The sequence below is a fragment of the Passer montanus genome, unplaced genomic scaffold (genome assembly GCF_014805655.1).
Source record: "Passer montanus isolate IOZ18808 unplaced genomic scaffold, ASM1480565v1 scaffold21, whole genome shotgun sequence".
NCBI classification, from domain to species: Eukaryota; Metazoa; Chordata; class Aves; order Passeriformes; family Passeridae; genus Passer; species Passer montanus.
The window spans coordinates 5,812,285-5,839,150 of record NW_024366703.1 but is presented as its reverse complement, the minus strand read 5'-3'; the positions used below and the strand labels follow the sequence as shown (position 1 = coordinate 5,839,150).

At 48.7% G+C, this 26,866-nt stretch overlaps 1 protein-coding gene across 2 annotated transcripts; it reads right to left on the bottom strand.

Moving 5' to 3' along the window:
- Positions 1-737: 737 nt before the first annotated feature.
- Positions 738-25,772, bottom strand: ARHGAP19 (Rho GTPase activating protein 19). Of its 2 annotated transcripts, none has more exons than XM_039709348.1 (12): positions 25,651-25,772; positions 13,696-13,961; positions 9,670-9,750; positions 9,116-9,325; positions 8,336-8,562; positions 7,739-7,825; positions 6,776-6,841; positions 5,856-6,044; positions 5,066-5,164; positions 4,382-4,474; positions 3,872-3,940; positions 738-3,407 (listed from the first exon to the last, which is right to left on the bottom strand). In XM_039709348.1, exons 1-12 carry the CDS (start codon positions 25,710-25,712, stop codon positions 3,351-3,353), a joined length of 1,506 nt encoding a protein of 501 aa, XP_039565282.1. In that variant the 5' UTR covers positions 25,713-25,772; the 3' UTR covers positions 738-3,350. The 2 variants fall into 2 exon arrangements, with proteins under 2 accessions (XP_039565282.1, XP_039565283.1); XM_039709349.1 differs by lacking the exon at positions 25,651-25,772 and adding an exon at positions 16,754-16,835.
- Positions 25,773-26,866: the final 1,094 nt, after the last annotated feature.

Genomic DNA, 26,866 nt, shown 5'->3' with positions numbered 1-26,866 from the left:
TGGACTCCCATGCCCACTTTGAAGTGCACAGAGGCCCATCACCCCCGCTCCCTGAGCTCTGGGGAGATGGGGCTCACCATTCCCATGACACCCAATGCAGGCACGGAGGACAAGGGGCTCTCCTGGGGCTCAGCCCGCAGGAAGGCAGCGCCGCTTTCAAACACGCTCCTTCTCCTGCTTGTTTTTCAATTGCATGGCGAGGATGTTAATGAGTGTCTGAGCTATGGCAGGCAAGCCCAGGGCATTTCAAACGTGGAAGAACTTCACAGAGAAATAATCTGCATAAAATCTGAGACGCCATTATTAAGAAGGAGGAAAAGAAAATGCAAGCAGAAAGCATCCTCTCTCAGCAGCCAAGAGTGGCAAGAGAAGAATGGCCCTACAGAGAAAAATTTATTCATTTGATCCATTATTTATATAAAGTGTTCTTTGTAAACCTGATTTCCCATCACCCTGGATGACAGCAGGGGGAAGACAGGAAAAGAAGAGGTCCAACTTCGTACTTCCAAGGGAAAGACAGCCTGTCTGGGCACCCTGTATCATGCAAGTATCCCAGAGGCTTTTGAGCCCTCATGCTACGGGAGGCCAGTGCCATCCCTGCAGGTGGGCAGCACCTCACCAAGCACCCCCACACTTAAGAGCAGTAGCTCTGGGTTTCTAAGCAGATATTTCCTTCTTTTTGAAGGTGGATGGGAGTCCTTGTTGTCCCAATGAAATTGCTTAAGCCACCAAGCAAACCCACTAAAAATAAAAGCATTTAATGTGGTGTTTTCACATAACACACAGAAAGGCAACAGTCTGCAACAGTACTGACACAGCGTATATAAATAAGGACAAAGATTAAAAATACTTGGAAATGATAGACTCTGGGAACAGTTAGCGGCTGCTCTGGGAAGAAGCATCCTTATGAGTCATTGCACAGGGCAGACAAACGAGACACATCCAAGCATAACTAAAACTCTCCCATGCCTGGGAGACAGCGTGAACACATCGGGACAGCAACAGCCAAGGTGCCAGGGGTGCAATCTGTCAGCCACACCATCGCAGCACAGAGAGCCCAGCACCACAGAGCAAAGCCCCTCCCAGGACTGGAGACAGCACCCAGCCCCTCGGCAGGTAAGGCCTGTGACACATGCAGAAGGCCTGGCCAGTGCCCCACAGGTAACTTTTTGTAGAGTTGAACAAATCTCAGCTGTGCCAGAAGCCAGAGCCCCTGAGCTAGAGCCATCAGTAAGGGGGGACAGTGGAGAGTTACATTTGTCTCATCTGTACGGGAGCAGAGTATTTAATTTCAGGTACAAGACTTGGCAAGCAGTCACCCATACAGAGAGGTATGAGATATGCCAGGTAGGGACAATGGGGAGAGGAGGAGTGAACAAATGCTTCACACAGCAATTGCCCCAATGCAAGTAAGAGCAGAGATAGCAGGAGCAGACCCAGCTCTCCCTGTGCTGCCTTTGTCTGTGCCTCATCTCTGCTCAGAGGCAAAGCTGAGATTCCCAAGTCTCTGCTAACAGCAGGCTGCAGGGACAGAGCAGAAGTGCAGTCAAAAACAGGAGCCCCTTTGGAGAAAAGCACACAGACAGCTTCAGCCTCTGGAGGGACTGATTACAGAGACATCCAAAAAGCACATACTACTACCACAGCAAACAGCCTCCGCCCTTCCTCACAGCATCACCATCAGTCTGGTCCCTGAAGAACCACAGCTCACTCTTTGCTGTGACAGAGGCTCCTAACACCAGCAACTCCCAGCTCACACATCTACAGTCCCCCTACCCCTGTATCTTCAAGGCTCCAGCTGGGGTCAGACTGGGGACAAGCATCCCTGATAAAGTACCAAAACCCACCCTTTGTACCGAGCAGCATGAGGATTTGTGTCTTAATAAAAAATTCACAATTAAAAAAAGGGACAAATTCCAGCTAAGTTGCACAGGCTCCAATGCCCTGCTCTGACAGCTCCAGCCAATCAGACTGAACTCCCTGTTCATATCCCAATATTCACACCTCCTGCCACCAGTTGTTTCAGAAAGCTGTCAAGAGCAGAGCTCTAACTCCTGCTGGCTGCTGGTTCTTAAAGATTAGAAGACAAATATAATTGGATTCCAGAGATTATTTACTTTGCTGAGAAGGGCTGAGAAGTGTTTAGATGGTCCCCCAGCTGATTAAATCTTTATTTCACAGTAGCAACCCTGTGTGTATCCTACCTCAGAATGCTTGCAGACAGGTTCTTGGCTTACTGGAGCACTTTGGCTTAACGAGACTGCTGACATTGGCCAGCTGTGATTGGGGTTTATCCTGCATCTAGAAGGTTTCATCTAATTTCTGCAGCTCAGACCAAAGAGCTGAACCCAGCTTCAGCCCTTTCCCCCAGTTTAATGACTAATCAGTCAGTTGCCCTACCAGCCATCCACATATCTTGAGCAAAAGCCTTTGGCAGCATTTGCAGCAGATCACAAATGGATGGAGCCCTCTCTCACCTCTCACACTGTTTTTCACATACAGCCACAAGACTGTGCCTGCCCCAGGCACCTTAACTTCCAAAGATTAGGCTGTTCTGCCCCAGACAGCCTTTGCCAGCCTCCTGTTCTCCTCAGCTTAAACCTCCCTGGGTGAACACAAAGCCAAGACACTCCTTGTTCAGAACTGTGCCACTGAAACATGAAGGCACTGAGCAAGGGCTGTCTCCAGCTCAAGGTAAAATAGAGGGATGAGTTTATTGGGGAAGCTGCTTTCCCCTGGTCCTACTTGAAAAGATGGCACCCAGAGCCTCTCCTTCCAGGCCCATCCCATGCCCTGTACCGTTTGTGCACTTCAGGCCTTTGGAAACAGCAGAGCAAAATGGAGCCAAGAGGAAGCAGAGAAGGGCATGGCTCCAGAGGAGGACTGGAGGCAAGCTTGGATGTCAGGATGTGGTAAGGGTTACAGCCCATCATTCTCACTGCAAACAGGGGGAAGGAAGCAAAAACAAGCCAACATGTTAAAAACTCAGAGCAGAAAAGCAAAAAAATACAGCCTAGCAACATTACGAGAAAGCTGGGAGTGCACACAGGGCCCTGCAATGAACAGGGCCCTCCTTGCAAGCAGGCACTCCAGCTCTTCCCAGAGCCAGCAGGTCAGACATGCTGCACAAGTTTTGGTTAGATAGTGGTTTGCCCCATAGTAGAACGAAATACAATTTATATACAGAAACAAATCCCTGCAATCCTTGCAAAGGTCCAGTTTCAGGAGCGCTGCTGCGTTGGTGAGGGTTGCTGTGAGCCTGCAGCACTCCCCTCCCTGTCAGTGCAGCACATTTTCTCTTCACAGCTTGCGGGGCTGGGCAGTCCCCTCCCATGGCCGCGCGAGGCGATTCAGAGGGATGATGAGTCCTTGGAAAGCAGGCGGGCTCGCATGCGTCTGCAGGATCCCTGTGGCAGAGAATGGGTGCAGTTGAACGCTGGAGACACAGAATACCACGCAAAAAAAGGCTGACATTGTCCCCCTGCAAGGACTCTTCCCCGGTGTCAGGCTCCCATGCCTTTGCTAAAGCTCGAGATGAGGCAGTGAGCAGAGAGGAGCAAACAGCAGTCAGTCTTGGGCTGCACCAACCTCCTGCCCCACTGCCACTCTGACAGGCTGTTAGCACTACCCTGTGCTGCCAGCTTCCCTCTGCTTCCTGCAACATCCAGCTGCCAACTCACAGCCAGAAGGGCTGTAAGACCCTGCAGGCCTGGCTTCCAGCATGGCACCTGCCTGCAGCTCAGCACGGAGCAGACTGCTACGAGCTGGGCCACCACAGCTGCCCCAGAGCCTTGAGTGTGTGCTGTCACCTCAGCAGGTTTCAGCACACCAGGTTCCCTGCAGGAATGGGGGGTAAGGGGAACTGTCTCACCTCTTTCTGGCCTTCCAAAGACTTCAGCTTTGCCTGGGACATATGAGCTGGAGAGCCACATTTCTGTAACTGGACAAGAGAGGGCAACAGGGGTAGAAAGCTGGTGAATGAACTGGCATCCACAGCTTTCCCTGGGAGCAGCCTGTACCACCAAAGAGCAACTATCACCCAAATCCACTCTGGCTTGTCTGGGATAACCCTACTACATACAGGCAGCAGGGTTTGTACAATCTGTGGAGAGGGATGAGAGAGAGGGAAGGGAGCACAAGAGAATGCCCCAGAGCAAGACACAGCTGGAGAGACAAGACTGGAGCAGAGGCCCAGCACTGTCATCCCTGCTCTGATGCTGCCCTTGCCATCTGCTCTGTTCTCCTCAGAGCAGCTTCTCAGGACCTTATTTTATCATAGAGAAGAAACTTGGAACCCTTCTCTTGAGCAGAGAACAGCTCCCCAGGGATTGCTGAAGTTGCACTCAAACTCCCCACACACTTCCCCACCAGCAGCTCTTACCAGCTGGACGTTCTCTTTGCTGACCCGCACAGGCTCTGGCGTGGAATCCCTGCTCTTCCTCTCCAGGATAACTGGAGTTCCCAAAACTTTCCGCTGTTGTAAGAAGAAAGGGCTGTTGGCTAGTGCTTAGAGTGCAAAGTGAAAAAGAAAGGGAAGGAGCAGGATGCCTTGCTGGTAAGCAGTTGAATGCTGGGAAAGAAAAAAAGGAAGCCAAGCTGGGACAAAGATTGCAAAGCAGAACCACCTGAAATACCACACCACTAGGCTGAGCCCGCCTGGTTGTAAAGAGTTTGGGAGCTGACCTGAGGCCTGGCCAGGGGCCAGCCTGTCAGAAGCACGTACATGCTGGTGTAGGGCAGCCCACAATGTGCTAAAACCCATGCTAACATGCTAGACTTCATGACAGCTCCCTGTCAATCCTCATCTCATCTCAGGAAGCAATCGATTCTCCAGAAAGATGCATAGATCCTACAGCCATGTGTTTCAAGATAATTACACTTTACACTAACAAGGCTTTTTGTCACTCTGCTGCCTTTTCTGCCCCAGTGGATCTGTGTTGTTTGGCAGGCAATACTTTGAGGAGTCCCTACCCTTTGAGGGTTTCATTTGAGGCAGGGCAAGGCAGAAGCAAAAAGCAACATCAGAAATTCACAGCAGAGAGCAAGGGTCAGAGGCTGCTTTCACCTTAATGAGGCCGCTGAAGGAGCGCGAGCGGGTGCGTCGCGGTGCTGGGGATGTGGGCACATCAGAGCCAGGAGTCAGAGCTGTTGGATGCTTATTAAACTGGGAGGAAACAAGAGGGCAGTGTGTTAGCACAGTTATACCTGTCCCTTACTGCTGCGTGCTGCTCTACCTGCTGTCCCAGAACTCGGTTTCTCTCTTTCACCCCCTGAAATGGAGGAGCAGCTCAGAACTGCAGGAGGAAAAAAGCAGAGCAAGGCCACACCTTCCACCCAGGATTACAGGGAGTTTGGGTGCAAAGGTGCTTTGTGCTGGCTATCAGATTAACCAAAAATGGCAGATGCTGGGAGCAGAAAGAAGGCTGGGCAGCAGCTGGGGGCTGGCAGCCACGACTGGTGCTGACCATATTGACTACCAGTCTCTGTGGTGCAGCAAGTTGTCTGAGACCAAGAGGAGACCAGTTTGTTCACTCTCTACAGGCAACAGGGGAAGAAACTTTTCCCTTCCTGAGGGAGGAAGCTCAACAAGGCCATGATCAGGACTGGGAAACTGCTGGCTAGCAAGTCCTTAGCTTGAAAAACAGAGCTTAAAAGTGCTGCTTGGTACAGCAAGATCTAGGACACCTCCTCCTCCTCCTGTCTTTCTTACAGCTCTGCCCCTTACACAGCCCAGAACCCACTTTCCCCAGCCTGCCCAGGATTAGGAGCAGCTCTCAAGAAGGCCCTGTCTTTAGCCCTGTGCCCAGGATTGTGCTGACAAGCACACCCCAAGACATCTTTCCTCCCCACACTACCTGCCGGATAAGCTTCTTCTTCTTTGCAGAGTCAGGCATATTGTGGACGTGGAGGAAGAGCTCCTTCAGTGCCTCCTCCGTGCGCTGCTGGGTCTCCTCCTGATGGCAAGAGTCCAGCCGGCTCCTCTTTTGAGACTTGAGGGGCTGCAGCTCCTTGGAGCCAGAAGACGTCAGCAAATCCAGGTCGTCCTGGGAAAGCGGAGACAGGAGTCGCTTGCCATGCTTTAATCCCAGCGAGCCACCCATCTGAGCCAGCCTAGGAGAGTCTCGTGAGCTGCCTCAACCCCAGTGAAAGCACAGGACTGTGTTTTCCCTACCCCTCTGCAGCAGCACTGCATCAGCAGGCCCCGTGCCAGGAAGAGGTGACAGCAACACAAAGGTGACCCCATTGCTTCTTCCCTCCCTTCCCAGATGCGAGCTGCAGAAGCCCTTTCAGGCTTGAGAAGGGTCAGTGCAGCTCCCTGCCACTCATCTTCCCTCTTCTGCAGCTATATGAGGCAGGGAAGCATTTGCTGGCACGACACAAATGTTGTCCCAGTGGCAGCAAGTAGTCTTTATCTCAGCACTTCTGCCAAGCATCCTGGCCATGGCAGCAGGCATGTCCGTCTGTTTGGAAGGCACAGCCCTGTGAAGGAGCAGGTGCTGCATGTACTGGGCACAGGGAGCAGGTTTGCTGCTAAACAGGGGCTCGTAGCTTTCTTTCCCTGTGCTTTTGATTAACAGATGCTTCAACTCTGTCCAATTTCCCTAATGCAGCCGCCTGCACTGTCACACCATATGCTTCTCTTGCTCCTGCCCTCTGACAGATCCTCTTTCATGACTTGGTTTGTTTTCAGCTTCTATCACTCACAAAGATCCCTTCACAGCATCACAGCCTCTGCCCTTTCATGGAGGGCAGGCGCTGCACTTGCTGCCCTTACCTTTGAAGTGTGGGCTCTGGATCCCAGATAGTGTAGCCTGGCACACTCCCGGATGTACACCGGAGCCTGTGATGGTGAGCAGAGAACAGCCCAAAGGTATGTTTAACATCTTTGGTCTTGGGGCAACAGTGGCTCCAGCAAGAGTCGCTTTTCAACCATACAGCACAAACCACTTGCATTAAGACTCAGCCATTCTGGGCAAACAAAGCCATGGAATTTCATGTCCTCTCCCTGTTCACAGCATCCTTTACATGCAGACCTTCAGCGCAAGTAGAACTCAGAGTAGGGAAAAGTTCCTGTGGAACCCTGCTCTAAGTAATTGCCCCAGCTCTGAGCTAGCCTAACTAGGGCCAGACAAAGAAGGTAGAAAAGGAACTCTCCAGGGGAGGACTGTGCAGTGACCAGAAAGGCCCTGAGAAGTCGAGACTGTCTGTTGTAGAAATGTTTCCTTGGAGGAACAGTTCAAAATCCCACACTCCTGACTGTGCTACCCAGCACCCTCCTCAGAGCTGGACAGTGCCTGTAACAGCAGTGGGCTGATGACCATTTGCAGAGAAATTCCCAACAAAACAACCCTCTGCATCAGGTATTCTGCTCTTGGCAGCACTCGGCAGGACAAATCCCTTCCATTTCCTTATCCTGCCAGAACCCGAGTGCAGCCCGGTGTGCACCTGCCCCGGAGCCAGGTTCTGCCGGGCAGCAGGTGCTGCTGTCCAGCAGAGGGGAGTGTTACACTGCACCGTGCTGCTGACCTGCCCTGGCAAAGCCACCTGCAGGGCTGCTGCCCAGCAAAGACCTCCTCCTCCCTGCTCCACTGTTGGAACGGTTTCTTGTAGAAAGGCTCCTCTAACCGCAGAAGAGAGCCCACAGAATATACACTCAACATGTGGGAGCTGTCTGCACAAGGGGCATTCAGTCTCCTGGTGATGGAGGCAGGAGAGCAGGATGCCAAAGCACACTCACCTTGAAGAGTTTCTGAGAATGTTTGATCATGAAGGTCACTCCATTGTTTAGCTTTGTGATATTTTCCTGAAGGTCATTTGCTGTCACCTGGTAAGGGGACACAGCCATCCATTAGAAGAGGAGGAGGGGTCTCTTCTGGGACACAGACACACACAGTGCCACAGCAGGAGATCTACTCTGAGATGACAGGCAGGCAGGGCTTACAGCAACCAACAGCAGAGCTCACAGAGCCAAAGCTGCTCTGAGAGGAGAATCAGATAACTCTGTGGCAAAACAGTTCACCAGCAGCATAAGAAACCTTGAAGAGAGATCTGCAATGTTTTTCTGGAGCTGACATTCTAAGAAGAAGCATGACTGTGCTGTGCTTTCAATTTTACTGAAAAAGAAGATGCATAAGCTGCAAATGAGACCCATGGCAGGTCTGGGCTGAACACTGGGACTGAATCCTGCCAGGAGGCTCCCTCCTCTCCATCACAGCCTCCAACTCTCACATCATTGGGTCAGTACTTAACCTTCTCAAACCTTTGTTTTTCCCCTGCCAAGCCTTTGCTTTTTACCTTCCAATATCCCACCCACAGACGCTGAGGCATTGCTCACATTTCTGGGCCATAGGATGTGGGGTGCAAACATGAGGGCAAGGTTGTGGGCAGACATCTTGTTCTTGTCCTGCTTCTTGGCCGTCTGGTAGAGCAAGTCCAGCAGCAGTTTGAGCAGGCTGCGGTTGGGAGCGGGAAGGATCAAAAACAGCAGCTGGAGGGCTTCAATTTGGCGCTCTTTGTCTGGAGTGCTGGTCTTATTGCCCTTCTCATCAAACAGCGTCAGGTCTGCCAAATCACAAGGCAGAACATGAAGGACACGTTACCTTCCCTCAGAGCAGTCTGTTGCAACTGCTTATCCTTTCCTCTTCATATGCAGATCTCCTACAAACCCCTGCACAGTCCTTGGCCCTCCATCCCTCTTCCCCTCAGCTCCCAAGCTCCCCACTTGATGTGTTAATCTATGCTACTCCTCCCACAGAACAACAGAGCTGCTAAGAGCTGTGATGGCTTGAAGGCAAGATGGAGGAAGTTCACATAAGGTAGTTCAATAACAGTTATTAAATACATAGAAACCACAACTTGCTCAGAACCCCGGACATAAAACAGATGGAGACCCAGGTTATCACTGTGGGCTTTGCCACTGTGGTATCTGAGAGAAGAATGGTCTAGACAGACTTGGTCTGATTTGTTAATCAGCTCCAGTCTTTCCACCACCAGGCTGAGGTGGCAGGAATATTCCTTCTAAGGCTGCCTTTGAGGAATACACTTCACAGCCTAGCGTGCCTTCTAGGCCAGTTCCAGTCCTTCTGCCCATCACTGCCTCTTGCTGCCCACTCACCTGCAATTTTGAGGTGGGCATGGAAGTGCTTGTGTGTCAGCAGCGGCTCTGGTAATTCACCCAGGAACATCTTAAGTAGAGTGGCCACATCATTGGAATGAAACTCCCCAGAGTCCAGGTCAATATCAGTACCACTGTTCAGAGCATCCTTTAGGATCTGCTGCCTGATGCTGTTGCCTGGCACTCGAAACAAGCCTTCTGCTCTTAGATCTGCACAGCAGAGGGGAGAAAAAAGGGCACTGAAAAATCAGAGGCTGATTTCCCACCTTCTTACTAAAGCAGTTCCCTCCTCTTTCCAGAGCTTGACAGCAAACCACAGTGAACTGCATTCAGAGACATGACTCCAAGCTGTCTCCCATCAGTACAGAAAGTCCTTGTACAGAGGGAAATAGACCCACATCTCTGCTAGGCAATTCTGAGGAACATTTGCCCAGTGCAGTCCCAAACTGCTGCTGCTGGAGAGCTCAGAGCTTGTCACTCTGTGTGCACCAGAGACCTGAGGTGGGCCAGACAGATACCATTGGGATAGGAAGGCAGCAAACAGAGCCACTTACTTTTGTGCAGATACTCAATCAGCTGGGAAACCTGTGCAATGCCTTCTTCTGTCAGTGGTGAGCCAAACACCACCCCCTTCTCTGCAGAACAGAAGACAACGTGTTCAGGCAGCTCAGAAACCAACAGCCACAGAAATTAGTGCTCCCCAAAGAACAGGATTTCAACATGCAGTGCCCCAAAATGTTAAGGGTGACGGTCACAAGGACCCTCACAGATGTGAGATATCACAAACACTCCAAAATAAGTCACTTCATCTCACCATGCTGTACTCACATGGGCTTCATCATCCTTACTTCTTACCTCACTTTAATTACAGCTTTTATCAGCTAAAGCAAATATTCTCTAGCCCTTGAAGAAAAAACAACACCAGAACAGACGCTTCAGTTTAAAAGGCACAGAATCTGCAAGCCCAGACCTTATGAAAAGAGCAAAATGGGAAAGGGAGATGTAAGAGCCTGGACAGCCCTGGTGCCTGCCACACTGGCACACTCCAGACCATGAAAGAAATATCCAGATCAATCCTCACTGTGGCTTGACATGAAGTGGAGCAGAAAGAAGAGCTGCAGCTATGAGTTTATGGGAGAGGCAAATAAGCACTGCTGGGGAGAGCACACATTCTGACTGGATCACACTAGCTTCCTTTTCAGGCATGGGTAAAACATGGAATTTCCTCATCCCAGTGAATGTGTCTTCCTTCCATGTCAGCTGCTCTGGTCTGAGTAAAGTATGACAGCTGAACAAGGCAGAAGGAGAGTAGCAAAGCAATAAGCTGGGCTCCTCTCTTGAAGTCTGTTCCCATCTCTTGGGATTGAGATTGGGCATGAGCTGCAGCTCCAGAACTCTACTAAATAACACAGGTTATTGTCCCAGAAGATGGAAGCAACTGAGCTGAAAGGAAGGGGATCCCTGCAGGGAAGGAAACATTAGATGATAAATCCATTTAACTGAAGGGCATTTGTTGAACCAATGTAGAATACAATACTCTTCTTGTCCACAAAGGAACTTCCCAGGTGAGACACTGATTATCCAGAAGGACAGTGTTTTCTAATAAAGGCAACCTTGCTACTGAATGGATTTTTCTGTCAAACACACACAGCCAGTATGATCTGTCCCTCAGAAAGTGGAGACAACTCCCAGAGACTTCAGTGGCAGCAACCAGAACTCTGGGCACCACACTTCTTCCCTCAGACCTGTATAGGTTTGGACTGGAGACAAGATCCTGGAGAGACTGTACATCAACATGCTGACTGGGACTGAGAACTGGAACCAGGTACAGAGCTGGTTTGTCCTGCCCTGTTATTTAGGCTTCAAAGAGACAACAGATATAAGAAAAGAATATTCCTCCCTTCTCCATGGCCAGACTGCCAGGAACATGGGTCACTTCTGAGGGCAGGCTGGACATTTGCACCATTTGCACTGGAGGTTTCCCTCCTCACTGCTATAGCTGATAGCCCAGTAATCCAAGCAATGCATTGGCTGGTCTGATAAAAGTTATCTCCCCCATAAGCTTTCTCTTGCTTTTTTTCCCCCTCATATCTCATTTTTATTTTACTTGCTTTTGGTCCCTTGTACTACAGATCTTACTGCTCTGTGGTGTTGATGCTCACAGCATGTGAGAGAGATCTGGTTAACCCTCTGCACTTCTCTAGCAGCCATCCTGTGTAACTAAATTTATTCCGCCTGAAGAATGTTCTGCTTTCTTCCAGGACTTCTGAAACACAAGGTAAGCCACCAGGAACTCCAGCCTCCTGTTAAATCAAGAACTTTCTGACCTCACTCTGATAAAGCACATGCTTCAGTCTTACAAGAGAAAGGAGGGCAACGTGAGCTCTTGATCCACAGGAAAGATCTGAAAGGTTTGAGTGCAAAGGGAGAGAATGATCGGCAAAAGATTCTTGTCCTTGAAGAAAACTAAACTCATTAGGCATTCAACAGATAGAATCATCAGTGGCCAGGAATACAAGAGGAAAATAGATCTTCTTGAGACATGCAGGGCCTGACAAATTCGATTTAGTTTTGAAGTCAGAAGCTGGTATCTGAATGAGAATTTGATTCTCAAAGAAACTTGAAAGACGTGTCTGGAGAATGGATACTGCACTACAAAGGCTTAGATGTTATTGTACAATTGCTTCTGAAACTAAGCAGCAGCATGAGACTGAGTTTTCTGATGCTCAAAGAAATTGTAAGTATTTGCAGTTTGATCAGCTCTGAGCTCCATGGTCCTTGGCCTCTGGCTTTGAAGAAATAAAACTTGTTTGTTGTAGCTGGTCTATAACATGAAGAAAAACAAATGATGGCTCCAAGATGAAACACACAGTACATGAAACTGATTTTCTCTATAGGCACAAACCTCTTTTTCTGAGAGTTTGGCCAAGGAGTTCACAGACAGTGCCTGTCAATGCTGGGAGACACTGCTGTTGCAGCCTGGGAGTGCAGCCAGCAGACTTGGAAACATCTGCTAGCTGTAGTGACACACAGCCATGGAGACCTGTGAAAGGGGGAAAGCAGAGCTCTTGGGGAAGAGTTAGCAGGAGACGTCAGGTCTGATAAGAGCAGTGCTCTCAACAGTACAGATAATTTAATAAAAAAAAAATGAGCTGGAGAGGGTTCACCAGCCCCTGGTGGAAGGTTTTGACAAGAACATGGGGACTTCCATACACACTAAGAAAACACTTTCTGTTTGGTTATTCACTCACTTCTGTTTGTCAAGTGGCAAGTGCTTGAATTTAAGGTGTCCTGCTACTCTCTGGGAAGAGGGAGAAGCAATAACAGGCAGGAGCAAGTCTAACTGCAGTTCAGGGGCAGCACAAAGACCTGTTATTATGGAGCAGCAAAGTCAGTCATGGCAATATAAAGTAATTCTCATCTAAGGATGCTAAAGGACTTGGAGTCTTTTATTTTCCTAAGGTGAGTATATGTACCAGGATTCTTGATGGGTCAGACAGAAGTGGAGGGCTGAAACTGCCACCAGAAAATTCAGCCTGATCAGTGGGGCTGCAAGGCTTGTCCTTATGAAACAGAGTGGAGGAACAGGCTTGGTATATTAGAGAAATTATGTAACGGTTGAAGACAGAAAAAAAGCTGTAGTCAAACTATGCCATAGCAATATCTCCCTTCTCTGAGATACTCACAATATACTCACAGAACTGCTCAAAGGAAGAGGAAGACTAATCAGAAGTGTTCAACCTCAGACTGCCAGCATCTGAAGGCAGCTCACAGCTTCTCTGCCAGCAGCCAGCCAGTCTGAGCTGGGAAACCAGAGCTGAGGAGGAATGTGAGGGGCCCAGATGGAGGCTGCCTCTCTCTAGAAGAGTGAGAAGGTTTAACTGAACTTATCAGGAGAACCAGGCTTCCCTGAGTGGTCGCAAAGGTGGGAGAAGACACACACACACACCTAGAACACCCTTTTAGTTTCAACAAAACAGGGTGGTAAATGCCAGCCATTGAAGAGGAAAGGATCTGAACACAACCACGCTCAAAGGAAGACTTCTGTGAAGGGCCTGGGGCTAATGTTTCACAACCAACACAGCTGAACTGGAGAGAAGATAAGAATAGTCAGTTTAGCAGAAGAAAACTCTAGTGGAATGCATGTCTAAGAGAGAAAAGGAAATATATCACCTCCCAGAGCTGAAACTAGGCTTCCTCAGTCAGTCTGCAGAGCTTTGTCACTGACTCACTGGATTGGGATGCAGATCAGAGCAGCACTAGCATTTGGATGGAAGATGCTTACAGATTTCTGAGCTGCACAGTGGGCAGCTGACCCACTGAAGCCAGCCTGACTTACACCACAGCAATAATCCCAGAACAAGGGGAACTATTCTCAAAGTGCAGGGCATTTCCAAGATCAATTTCCTGGCCTGTTTTGCTCCTTTCTGGAAGTGGCATGCCCAGAGATTATGAAGCCATAGTATTAAGCATTCCACAAGTTCAAAACTGCGGGCTGAAAGTTCTGTAAACTAAGTGTAACAAATGGTGACAGCATCACTCCAGAGGTGGGCACCAGACTTCATGCCATCCATACTCACCCTTGCGCTTCAGAGACATCAGAGAACGAAAAAATCCAGAGGCTGTGCTGTTTGCCCCAGGCAGCTTGGGGTCCTCCTCTCCCATTAGCTGGGCCAGCTCTGCCCCAGGCAAATCAATGAGCCTGGTAATGTTGCTGACAACCAGCTCAGTGAACACCTCTGGTTTTTCATGGCGCAGCTTTTCCACAAAGAAGTCGGGATTGAAGATGATCGGCTGGCTGCGGAGGGAGGAGTCATTGCAGATGACAAAATTGCAGATGGCATCACTGAAAAAAGGGAAAGAGGAAAAAAATACAGTAACTCCTCATCACTTTGGTTTTTACAGCCAGCTGGTCTGCCCTGAAGGAGACATCTGCTGACACAGGAGCTACCAGTCTACGCCACCAGCACTGTCTGACTTTGGTGAGTGCTCAGCACAGCACAGTTACATTTCCCTATGGAGCAAAATCATTTCTGGACTGTTTGTACAACACAGCCTAAGACTAGCACTCCACAGCGTGATGATGACGTAGGCAACACCCAGTGAAAACTACATCTACATCTTTACTCCTTGACTCACTGTCTCTGTATCATACTAGCTCTGGCAGAGATGACATGCAATATTTTAATTAACTTATTACTTTAAGTCATAAATAAGTTTGGTTTTGTCTCCCTTCCTCCCCAGAAATTCACTCCCAGTGGTCCAAAAGTCTGAAAAACAATGTAAATTTTTTCATGGCCAGCTTACACTCATCAGTTCCCACTGCCATTCTATCATACCTACCTTTCTATCAACAAATAGATACTTCCCATGTCCTGGGACTTTTTTTTTAAGGTCATAAATGTGCAATAACACTGAACCCTCAGTTTTGCTGTAGGTGTGGTCAAATGCTCCCAGGTGACATGATGCCAACCTTTTGGTTACTGTTCTGTGCCAGCTCCTCACTCTGAGTCTGGAGCAAGTTGAGAACTCATTGTCATGAGCCATGCAAGAGCAGTCCTTGAGGAACCCCTAGTAACTTTTCACTTAGATCATCCCTTTTCAGCTCATCCAGTTATTACCTCCTTGTCATCCCTTCATGTCCTTTATCTGCCCTCCCTATTCTCTACTGACACCTACTTTCTTCATTTCATAGCTTCTCATGTGGTATGGGAAAAGGGATGCACCCGAGACACTGCTCTGCTAAGAGTTACCTCGAACAGGTACATAACCCTGCCAGAGGATAGGAACATTTACCATGTAGAAGATCAAATCAAAGAGTTATCAAAGAGATATCTCATGTTAATCAGCACCCTTAATGCTCATATTTAACTTTTATCCCAATTTCCATCTGCCTCTAGGTCTTCCATTACCGTCTTCCCACCACTGTTCCAAGCATTTTCATGTTTCTCAAGTCAAGGCTACAGGCTAGAGTTGCCCAGCTTGCTTCTCCCTCCACTCTTTTACATAAAGGTGAGGATTAGTGTCATTATTCTCCAGTCACGAGCTACTGTTCTGATTTCATGCTCAGCTATAAAGTGACAGCCTGGCTCTGGGCATGGGTGTGCCAATTTTTCCAGGGCTCTGGGAGGAGGATGCCTACCCACTCAGCTTACATACATTGTGTGTGCTCAGCCTGTGACATTCCCCAATCCTTGAATCATTCTTTAGCTCTTATATCCACTCTTTCTACATCCACCCTCAGCTGTGAGCTCTCACTGGACACCATTTTCCAAGGGCAGCTGCCAAGTGCACAGTTAACAGGGATGCTGTGCTTATGCACCAGGGATCACATCAGTCCCTTAGATGCAGATGCAGGGCAGCAAGTGCTCTGCTGAACACCCCTAAGCCCCTAAAGGCTCTCCCTTCAAAGCAGGCTTTTCTAGAGAAGACTGGAGCACCTTGATCTTCCTCTCCTCCCTGCTGAAGGGTGGAGGCCACGCCATTGTGTTCAGACCATGCTGGGCATCCCTGTTCACTGCTCAACACAACTGCCACCAAAAGCAGCCACTGAACCTCACATCCACTGGCTCAAGAGACAGAACAGTTCTAGTTCAGAGACCTCAGCAGCTTCCTGTCTGATGTAAACTGAGAGTAGCTCACGACAGGAGAACATCAAAGCACATAATGGCAAGTCACCTGAACTCCAGCCCACCTCCACACATTATCTGTGAACCCAACAGTTATCAGAGCTACTGTACATTTTCGACCTGAAAGACTACCTCCAGGATTTCCAGGATGAATAACAAGAATAACAGAGCAGAAGCTGGGACTCAGGCTCCACAAGAAGAAAGATACTTGCTGAAACAAGAGGAAATGAGGCTCTCAGCAACTCTTGCATCGTGAGAATCCGTACCAAACCCCCTCCCCTTCACACTGCTCTCCATGGGTGCCAAAGACGCCCTTCAAGAGGATGGAGAGGAAGAAGGTCTGCAAGGCAGACTGCAAGGCAATCTGCCAGGTCATCTAAAATTTTAGAAAGCTCTTAAAGGCTCCCAGCTGCCTGGCTCAGCGGCCTAGCAAGCACACTGCTGACTCCAAATGGGGGCCATATTTTGCTGAGCACCTCCCAGCCAGTTTTTCAGCAGTTTGTTATCTGCAATAAATCAAGACCAAAATGCAACAATTCGGTATCAGCTGCCAAAAAGCAACTGCCAGTTGATCTGATCATATTCGCATTTCGTTGCATAGAGCCACAATGCACAAACAAGTGCCAGCTCTGCCCATAATGTGGAGCAAGCCCTTTGCTTGAAACCCATGACAACTCATTCTGTGGCAATACAGATCCTGAGAAGGGTTAATAGCAAGTGTATAGGCCCAGTGACCCTGCCTGCAATGATCCGTGCACTGTTATTCACTCACTAGCAGTTTTGTTTCCCCACAGAGAAGATATGCAAATACTTTGAAGCAGTTACATCAAGCATCACAGATTATCTCTTCCCTCTGACAATTAGATATCTGGATTCACAGAAAGAAAATTAAACAATTTTGTCAACTAGCACTGACTGATATGACTTCTCTGCACAGCCTGTGTTAGAAGTCGCACAAAGTCCAACAACATTTAATGCAAAAATAAATAGAAAAAAGTAAATTTCTTACATGAGTGCTGAGAGCTTTTGAAGAGGCATTAGGAAGCAGAGACAGGGAAAAGAACTTGCTCCTTGTTTCCAGCAACAAAAGAAACCTGCCTGTCCCAGCACAGCCTATGCAAATTCCACGCATGCTACGAGACACAAGGGCGCATTATTGGGTCTGAAAGGCCCCCTTGGCACACACTGGGCATCAGCCTTCACACAGGGACAAAACAGAAAAGAAAAGCTGGACAAATTGATTCATGTCTCTTGCCAAAGGCTGCGTAGCTGGAGTTTAACTGCAAATAATTCCTACATAGAAACCAGGGTTTTGAATCAGGACCAGTGTGGTATTAAGTGCTTTCCACCTGTATCCAAGAGGAATCCACAAAATAGTTCCAAGTCTACCCTGTGTTTACCATGAGTAAAGCCATGCAAACACATTCCCAACAGCATCCAAGCACAACTGATGTTACAGCACTAGCAGGACAATAGCCAAGTCCCTTAACTGCACAACCCTGTGCCCAGAAACCTTGCTAGAAACACTCTCTGCGCCTGCCTTTCACACTTTCAGATCCTTTCAAAGACAAAGCACCTGGATCAGCCCCTCAGAGCTGGAAACAGCACCTGGCCATTGCTCCTTGCTGCCATTACTGTGCCACCTTGTGCCGTTCATCCACTTCAGGATTCCTGCTCCACGTTTCTCTGGATTCCCATCCAGTTTCTCTGCCTGCTGCAGCTGGGACCAGCCTTGTATACGCTTATTGTGATATGGCACTTCAATGAGCTACTTAATTTTGAAAGGTCACTTTATTAGCAGCTCTTCCTCACACAGAAAATTTGCTTTTGTATCATTATTGCTAATCAAAATGGAAATGTGAAGCAAGCCCCTATTTCTGAGCAAAGATAAAGCCCCCACTGGCTTTACACACAATAACCCTGCCAATCCTCACTGCTGCACACACCATAACCTTCAGAAAGAGCCATGTGCCCCATCTGCTGTTTTCATGTTAAAAAAGAGAGATGGATGTACTCTACCTACACTCACAGTTTATATAACTGCAGCAAAGGGGAGACAAACATGTATTCATGCAGTTTATTGCTTTTTTTTTTGCCTTGCTTGCAATTACAGAGTTATATTTTCTATATGCTGTGATCTCAGATTGCTTTACGACACGTCAAAAGACAATAAAGTAAAAGAACAAATAGCTTCCTCTCCAGTCTCATGAATATAATCAAATCCCAATGAATAATAAAACCTTGTTCTAATAGGGTTGTGATTAAGACAGCAGATTAAAAAAAATGGGTCCTATATTGTGCTGAGATTCTTGCCATTCTAGTATCCTTCAGAGGCAAAGCCTGTGATCCCAGCCAAGTCACAAAGAAAGCTGTCTGTCACACACAACGTTTTTGCTTCAGGCATGACAGCCCCATCATTTCATGGGGAGTGGATGGTGCAGGAGGTCAAAATCATGATGGATCAATTAATCCCTAAGGTAACTAGATCCAGGCCAGGGAAATGCCTTGGAAACTAGGACAAAAATGAGACTTTAACAGCCAAAACCTGGTGACCAAACCTGCGGTGCAGGAGCTCTGCAATCAGGCAGCTGAGTTCACGTGGCAGCAGCTTGCATCGGGATAGGTGAGATGGAGCTGGTGTAGGGCTTTCACTGGTTTGATATCATTCTGAGCCCACACATGAGACAGAAAAAGGTTCAAGAGGCATGAAATAGAGCATAAGGAGAACAGAAGGCAAGAAAGAAAGAGAAGGAAGAGGTACCTTTGGGGCAAGGCATCAGCTGTGTTTGTCTAGCTGGGAAAGAGGATACACTGAAAGCTGAAGATTCAGTGGGCAAAATCCACCTCCAGTGCCATTTTGCACACTTGGTATGTCATCACCAAGGCCCTATGCTTCAGACACGCCACAGCAGACAGGTTTTACCCTATAGGAGTAAAAGGATTAAAGAGCTTTTGAAAATAAGCCAGATAATAGGAGAAAATCTCCCTCAATAATAACAAAATCTTAAGATTATAGGAAAGAGCCAGGCTGGTACCAAATACTAAGAGCAGGGTGATAAGCAGGCAGTGCTGAAGAACACAAAACATGAACAATTCTCTGCCTGGCTAAGCACAAAGGGACATGGGACAGATGCACACAGGCTCGGATTTCCCCAGGGAGGAAGAAGTAGCATTGTCTCCTGTGTTGTGCCAGAGTAAGGAATCAATTAATGAGGATGTCTGAAGACAGTATTTCCAGAGTCAGATAGGAGCCACCCCAGATTTTGCAAAGAGATGAAAGAACCACAGTGGAATTATATGGAATCATTTTAAGAACAAAAGGACTAGAAGACAAATTATTTTCTAGATTAAAAAGGAAAGAAAAAATAAAAGTAGTCTAATGGGAATGGACTGCAGAGACTTCACAGTTAAAGTTGCTTTGAGGGCTGTACTTCAGACTGACATTCTTGTAAGATGGTGTAACAAAGATCACATTCAGGCCTCACACTTGGCACCCTAACTCACAGGATGACTGATAAGCCTCTGAAAAATGTCAAGAAAAACACACAGTAATTTTTGCCCAGGGTTATACTCATAAGGTCTTCAGGGGCAGATTCCTTTTGTGATGAGTACACAGTGCACAGCACAGTGGGTGCCAGTTCTTGCCTACTGTCTCTAGCCTTGACACAAGGAAGCCTTATGAGATATCACTGTCTTTTTAATTTTTGCTTTGCTTTCTTCACATTTAAATAGCTTACACAGAGTGATTCAGCCTTTTGGCTGTGAGAACCAGATAATAATATACAATTTAAACGGCAAGGAGCTGGCTAAGAAAGCTGCTGTTATGTGATGGTAGCCTGTGCTCAACAACCTGGAACTAATGCAGCTGCTGGCCACCTTTTGGAAACCAGGTATATTGGTTATCCATGTCACTGCTATCATCTATGAATCCAAATTCTGCGTCAGTAAACAACTCAGAGTAGATCTTGCCAACAATGGCTACACATCTGTGACATGAACCTGGAGGAGATGGACCTATCTGAAAAGATAAAAGGGTTGGGAGGGGTGGGGGTCTGTGCTTTGGAAGAAAATGAAAATGCAATATATTACCAGCGTCAAAGAAAACAGCAGTAGCAAGCAAGACAGCTTGATATATGTGAAACAGCAAGAAATTTGCATTTCAGCATGAAATTTCTCAAGTTTGACCTGAGCGAATTCTTTGTGATATTTTTAATAATAGCCACTGGAATATTTTAAAGTCAATCAAGCAGTACTTCAATCAGCCATCACAACATCAGAGCATCCAGATGCCTTCTAGTGCTAGGAGGGAAAGAGCCAAGGGGTGCCTTGCAGAGAACGTTCACTGCGTTGCTCCTCATCAAGTCTCCTTCCCAGTGCCACCACCCCAGGTCTGGGTGCCCCCACACTCTGTGATGGCTCAGCTGACTTCCCAAGACCCTGTAAAAAATGCAGAAAGGCAGCTACCACCAGAAATCCAGTAATTTTACATTAAAGATCTGCAAGCTCATATGTCTGCCTTAAGATCAGATTAACACAGTCCAGCAGTGTTAAATAGGAATGCTGCTCTGATTCTCATGACTGTCAATGCATTTGTGCCTCTATTTTAATATAAACTCCTACTGGGATCAGCAATAGAAGAGCCTTAGATCCAATCCTGATTTCACTGAAACCAGCACCAAAAGTGAATCTTTTGAGCTGGCAGCAGCTGCCTGCTCTCGTTACTGATCTGCTCACTTTTATCAGCGTGGCACTGGGAACCTCGGTCACAGCTGGGGACTCCGCTGTGCTCCGTGCTGAACAAACAGAACAAAGGCAATACCCTGTCTTTAGAGGGCTGATAGCTAAATCTGAAATGAATGCTGGAGGGACAGAAAAGAGAAGGAATCCCAAGAGAAGAGGCAGCACTATCAGTCAGCATGACTGATATAACTGAACTCTGCCAGCTTTTCTGTAGACACTATTAAAAAGGAGGGCGAGGAAGGACACGAAAAATAATCAGGTCACACTGCAGACATGTAGAAGAAATCCAGCTTTTGCACAAGGGGTGACATGGGACTGAACATAAAGGAGCTGGTTTAAAAGCTATCAGGCAGGGATGGCTGGGACATGGGGCTGAGGAGGCAAGAGCTGAGCTCCACACGCTAGCTGGGAGCTGCTGGTGAGGCAGAGACAAGCCAGCAGTGCCACACAGCTGGAGAAGCTTGGCAGTGGCACAGGGCACTGTGTGGCACATCCAGACCCTCACTGCAGGGTGGGACACAGCCTGAGGAAGCCCCACAGCCATTTCCCACCAAACATGCCTGCTGTATCCCCAGTGTGCTGGTGGGTACTTTCCAGTTGCCAATAATGATAGCATTCCCTTGCTCTTCTCATTTTAAACTCTCTTTATTCTCTTTATTTCCCCATGTTGAGTGCACTGGATGGAAGCCAGTAACAGGCAAGGCCTGGTCCTACCTATACCACCTTGGCCTCTAGCAATCCAAAATTGCTGCATGTACCTCTGATTGTCACCCTTGCTCTTGAAGGTGAGAGTCCACGGGCATCCTTCAGAGGCAGCATGAAATGGAGTTCAGAAACCAGAATCTAGATGCTTCTCAGTCCAGTTGCTCCAAGCTAGTGTCCAGGTCAGAGCAAAACTACCATCTATAAACAGCAACCCATAACAATCAGGTTTACTTATGACACAAAAAATCAAGCAATTACACAAAAACAACACAGCAAAGTTAACAAGCTATTGTAGCAACCAGTCTGGGGACTCTGAGCAACCCAGCAAGGCAGGAGAGATGTTTTCCTCCAGCCTTCCCACAGAATGATACCCAAAATTGTTAGCACCAGCTGGTGCCCAGAGCACATTTGGGAATCCCATGCCACCATCAGCTGGTAGACTGGTGCTTGAGCAAAGCACCACGATTTGAGTACAGTGTGCTGCAGCACTCACAGGTTTGCTTGACTGCAGTTGCTTTTTCTGCACTGGGAGGACACTGAGACCAGGGTCAGGACTCACAGCCAGCTCCCCACAGGACTGTTGGTGAGGTTTTGTAGTCACAGCCTGGAAAATAGAGGATGAAGGTATCCAGGAATCACAGCTCTTGCTTTTGTTCACTACACTGCTGTAATTCCACAGCGCTCAGAGGTGCAGTGAACAAGCTGCATCCTTGCATCTGTGTTTTGTATCACAGTGGTGTTTGCAAAGGATGATAGCCCATCAAATCCCTCCTCATCAGCAATCCTCTGCAGACACCACTGAGTATGTCAGAGGCCACTTCCCTTGTTCCAGATGTGTAAACTCCTACGAGCTGGAATTGTGATGAGGAACACCTGGATACATGCCAGCATTTAAATAAGCTGGTGACATCTGGTCAGGGCTGCTGAGGCACACAGATAAACAGGCTGGGCCCGCCACAGAGCAGCACAGCATGCAGCACCAGAGAGACAGAGATACACAAAGCAGCCCAATTAACTCACCAAACTGAGCAATATGGGGCCCTAGGGCTTTTGAAGAGGATTTGGGCAGGTTAGGATGTTAAAAACTGGAATACTATACACAGATACCAGAATTCATATGACACCTATAGTGTCACTTTATGCAACTCTGGTGAGATACAGCTTCTCTTCACATCCCGCCTGACAGTTCTTCTCTGTCTGGCTCAACTCAGTTTCACTGCAGAGCCCAGGGAACTGTGATATATTTATACATGCTCCAGGGGCCACTCAAGAGAATGCAGAGTGGCATGTGCGTGAGGAGAGCTCCAGGAACCCCCAGGAGCTTGTGAAGATGTTCCCTAAAAGGCTTCCTGCTCTCCAAGGCACAGAGAGCCACAGCATGCTTGTCTCCTGCTGTAAGACAGCTTGCAAGCAGGGCTGTAGGAATGCCCATATGGAAGTCCCAAACCATACAGCTATGTTTCAACCTTGAGAATGAGCTCCAGAAAAACAAAAAGGAAAACTAATGCCATTTCCCCAGAGAAATTCCTGCCTCTGAAAATCAGAGCTGCCACATTACTGCTCAGGAAGAAAGGATGTTTTGGCTGGAGTCCAAATTATTAGAGCTTTATAGGCCAAAAGCAAACACATTAAAAGTTCCTGTAAGCCAGCTGGCAGGCAATTATTAAGCAGCTTATCACATTCCCCACTATCTATAGTTTCTGAAAATAAAATTTATGAGGAAACTCTAGATGGCTTAATTGCAATTACCTAGTGTAGAGGTGAGAAAGGCCAGGAGTCAAGGAATGAGGGTTTTGCACTGTGGAGAAAAGGGCCCAGACACCACGGTAAGCATAATGCATTACCAGGACAAGAGGTCAGGGACACGCCAGACCTGTGAAGCTTTGAAAAACTTCAGCCTATTTATCCCACCAAACAGCCACATTTCCTCTCGTTTCTCTGCCCATGCTGAGTCCAAGCCCCCTGTGACTTGGGAACACAGGAAGCCACGGTGTCAGTCCCCAGGATGGCAGGGCAGCTGTGGTAACAGCCTGCACGGCAGCAGCACAGCAGGGCTGTGCCTGACCCCAGCACAGGGGCAGGGAAAGGACCTCGGCTCCCTGCTCCTGCCTCCAGCTGGAGAGCCAGTGACAGTGAGATCCTACACAACCAGCTAGGCCCCAGACAACGGGCCAATAAAGCTGTGATGAGGAGCCCAACCCAGCACTCCGAGGGACAGTATTTCCAAGATGGACTTGACTTCAGTGCAGCCATTTGACATTAGCCAACATTTCTATGCTGTCCTGTCTCCTTCCCATCTGTTCATGTCACTTATTAAATCAACACACGCCGAGGACTTCTGACCTTTAGGAAAAGGCATTTGATTTCCCAGCAGCATCTAGCACTCAGTGCTTCAGTTTCAGACTGAACTAAATGCCCAGGCACCTTTAAAGGAGTGGTAACGAAGCTCTGTGACATTTTCACAGGCATGTAAATGTGCACGCAGCAACAAGGCACTGACCAGGCTGGCAAGGAGACCCAGACGCTGCTTTGGGCTATGTGGGAAGCAATGCTCCCCCTTCATGCAAACAGACAATAAACTGAAGTGTAGCAGAACAAGGATCCTGTTGTCAAAGCCCACCCCACCCTGGATGGGAACAGGACAGGGTGTTACATGCAAACATATAAAAATACTGCAAATACAACATGGCCTTGAGTTCGGTTCAAATGCGTACCTCACAGGATTTGGACTGATTATGGGGTCAAACACAAATCTAGGTCTCAAAGATTCTCATGAGGGCTGTGGAAAAGGGAATGTGTGAATAAGATTGTCCCCAGCTCCCAGCTATCTTCAGAGAAAAGTAGCCATGTGTTCAGGCTTGGCTTCAACTCTGAAATCAACCATTTTTTTCTGCCTGACCCTCAGCAAGTCACTTTGATTTTTTGCCATCAAGTCATGTTTCCAGTGAACATTTTCCTATTTCCAGTAAAACATAAATGGCAAATGTGTCTCCTTTCATAACCTGTTTATGATGCGAGCTCTTGATGTCCAGTTGTGCAGTGCCACTCTATCAAGCCATTTTAACAAGATGCTTTATGGCTTTTTCAGCTTCTTCCAGCCCCATGGCTTTTTCCCTCCGCTCACCCCTCCCCTGCCATATCAAATGGCCAACATGAGTGCCTGGAAAAGCGTTTAGGCACTGCTTGAGTCCGACATTAAATGCATTCATTAAACAGACAGATGTTTCTCTTTTGAAATTGAGCACTCTGGCACAGTGCAATCTTCATTCTGAGTTACGAAGAACCAGGCAGAGGTTAGAGAGACCACAAAGAGAAGAGAGAGACCCACACAAATCATCTTTTGTCATGCTCAGTAACATTTGGTAAGGAGTTTAGGACAACCAGCTTTTAATTCCAGTCTTTAAGTCGGCATGCTATAAACCATACGCACAGCATGCAAGTTTTACTAGCTAACTTGCACTTCTCTCCAGATGAGAGGAAATGGGGGCAAAAGCACAAAAAAACCCCAAGCTTTGTGGCCTGTGTGGTGATAGAGCAGCAAAGCAAGAGCTCGATTTTCTAGCGCTACCTGTGGGTGACAGGCAGTGCTGGAGGAAAACTTGTGCTTCAGGCTTTGCATTAACAGTCATTTTTGGAAGTGAGGGATAAAAAGCAGGAGAATACATCCTAAGGATAACTCCATCTTAGGGAAAAAAATTTAATCATTTAGGCTGATCCAGGCCACGTTACAAATTCTTTATCCAAAAGGGCATTTTAAGTATCAGCTGTACTAAGCATGCACATCCCTTTACCACGTCCTGCATTTGAGGCACTCCCTGCCCAAACACGCTGCAATGAGCGCCATCTCTTTGTGCCTCCTTCCAACGCTCTGCCCCAGCCCAGGCACCGCAGCAGTGTCCCAGATGAGCAGAGCAGAGCCATGGGCATGGGTCCCACTCGGTGCGAGCAGGATGGCACCGCTGTGAATCAGGCGGCGTGAGAGGCATCAGCCCTCGACTGTGTTTATTTATCCACAAGAATTACCATTCAAAGGATACTCGGTTTGCAGCTACACACCACACATACAGGGGAAGAAAAAAAAAAAACCACAGGGAAAAAGGAAAAAGATACTGCAGCCTTTTAGCAGCCATCCGACACGACACTGCTGCAGTGGGGCGCTCATGCAGCCCTTGCTGTTTTACTGCAGCAGTGAGGGTGGTGATGCACACAGAAGTATGAGCTGAAGGTGAATTACACGACGCTGACCTCGCTTGTGTTTGGGAAGCCACAATAACGCGGCTCGGGCGGACAAAGCCAAGGGGAAGGCGGGCTGAGCGCGATGCAGTCCGTACAGTGCCATCACCCTACCACAGCCCGCAACTGCCGGCCGCTGCGGCGGCGGGAGCGGCGGGCCAGCCCGGCAGAGCCGCCCGCACGGCGCCAGCCCCGGCACGCGAGGAGTGCCTGGGGTCCCGCTCCTACCTGCGGCCGCCGGGCGCCGGTGCTCCCGCCGCCATCTCATACCTGCCGCTCCGCCTGCCCATTGGCCCGCCGCACCACCCCCTCGGCCCCGCCCCGCCCCGCCACTGGCTGCGGCTGGCGCCGCCCCGCCGCTATTGGCCGGTTCGAACGGGCAACGGCCGATCCGCGCGCACGAGGGGGCGGGTGTGGGGGACCGGCCGGGCGTGCGGCGCGCGGCCTGCTGGGAGTTGTAGGCCGGACGGCACCGCGGGCCCCGCACCGCAGGGAAACCCGCACCGGGCCTGGCGCACCTCGGGCCGGCTCCGAGGGGCACGAGTGACACCATAAACCGCAATTCCCATCTCGACAAGAGTGCTTTTATCTCCGCCAAGGACAAATAGAGAACGTAGCCGCTGGAAGAGCAGTTTTATTCCGTTTTTCCCCTCTGTGGTGAAAGCACCTGCAGCGCTCACAGCCAGGGTCCTGTGGCCTTGCTGCACCTGCAGCGTTCAGGCAGCAACCACAGAAAGACAACTTGGAAACTATTGAAACTCTAGATTGGAGCACTCAGGGACTATGAATTAATGTAATATTTTGTTAATTGACTAGATTTCAGCTGGAGTGTTCCCTTGGCATTTTAAAACTCCACACTTAATTATCTTGCTGCCAATCACTTCAGCTCAAACACCAAAGCTCCTTTTACACCGCTGTCCCCAGGAGGGTTTTCCCATCCCTGCACCACATGTGAGGAATCCCAACTCTGAATGGGAACCCCAAAAAGCCCTGCAGGGTGCTTCGAGGATGGGCTGGTGTATGTGGATGCTGGGTGGGCACAGCCCCGTGGGGCACATCTGCCCCCAAATTTAAACTTGAAGAATGAGGGTGGGCATTTGTAACTGTCCCAGCCAGGACTGGGGACAGCTGCTAGCCCTGCCAGCTCTCCTCAAGCTGGTATCTGCGAGGCTTGAGAACCCTTTGTGACAACGTCATGCACAAGTGTAGCTCAGTACTGGTACCTCATGCTTTAAGAGCCTGCTGGGTGAAGAAACAGCCTTCGAGGCACCTCCCAGCTTGAGCAGCAAAAGCCAAGCATGTTTCCAGCTCCCCAACTTGTGCCTCTCCAGGGGTAACTGCAAAGTAGTTGTGGCAGGCAGCTGCAGGAGGCATGAGCCATGTCAGAGATGTGCTCAGGCTCCTGAGGGTCCCCAAGCTGCAGCTCTGCTCCCTGCCAGGGGCA

What these genes read in the sequence shown, in the direction of transcription:
- ARHGAP19 (XM_039709348.1), bottom strand. Translation starts at nt 25,712, where the DNA reads ATGGGCAGGCGGAGCGGCAGGTATGAGATGGCGGCGGGAGCACCGGCG. An exon ending in GATGTCTCTGAAGCGCAAGG is followed by an intron (nt 9,751 to 13,695) that starts GTGAGTATGGAT and finishes TCTGTTCTGCAG; the next exon opens with AGAAGGGGGTGGTGTTTGGC. An exon ending in ATTCTCAGAAACTCTTCAAG is followed by an intron (nt 6,842 to 7,738) that starts GTGAGTGTGCTT and finishes TCACCATCACAG; the next exon opens with GCTCCGGTGTACATCCGGGA.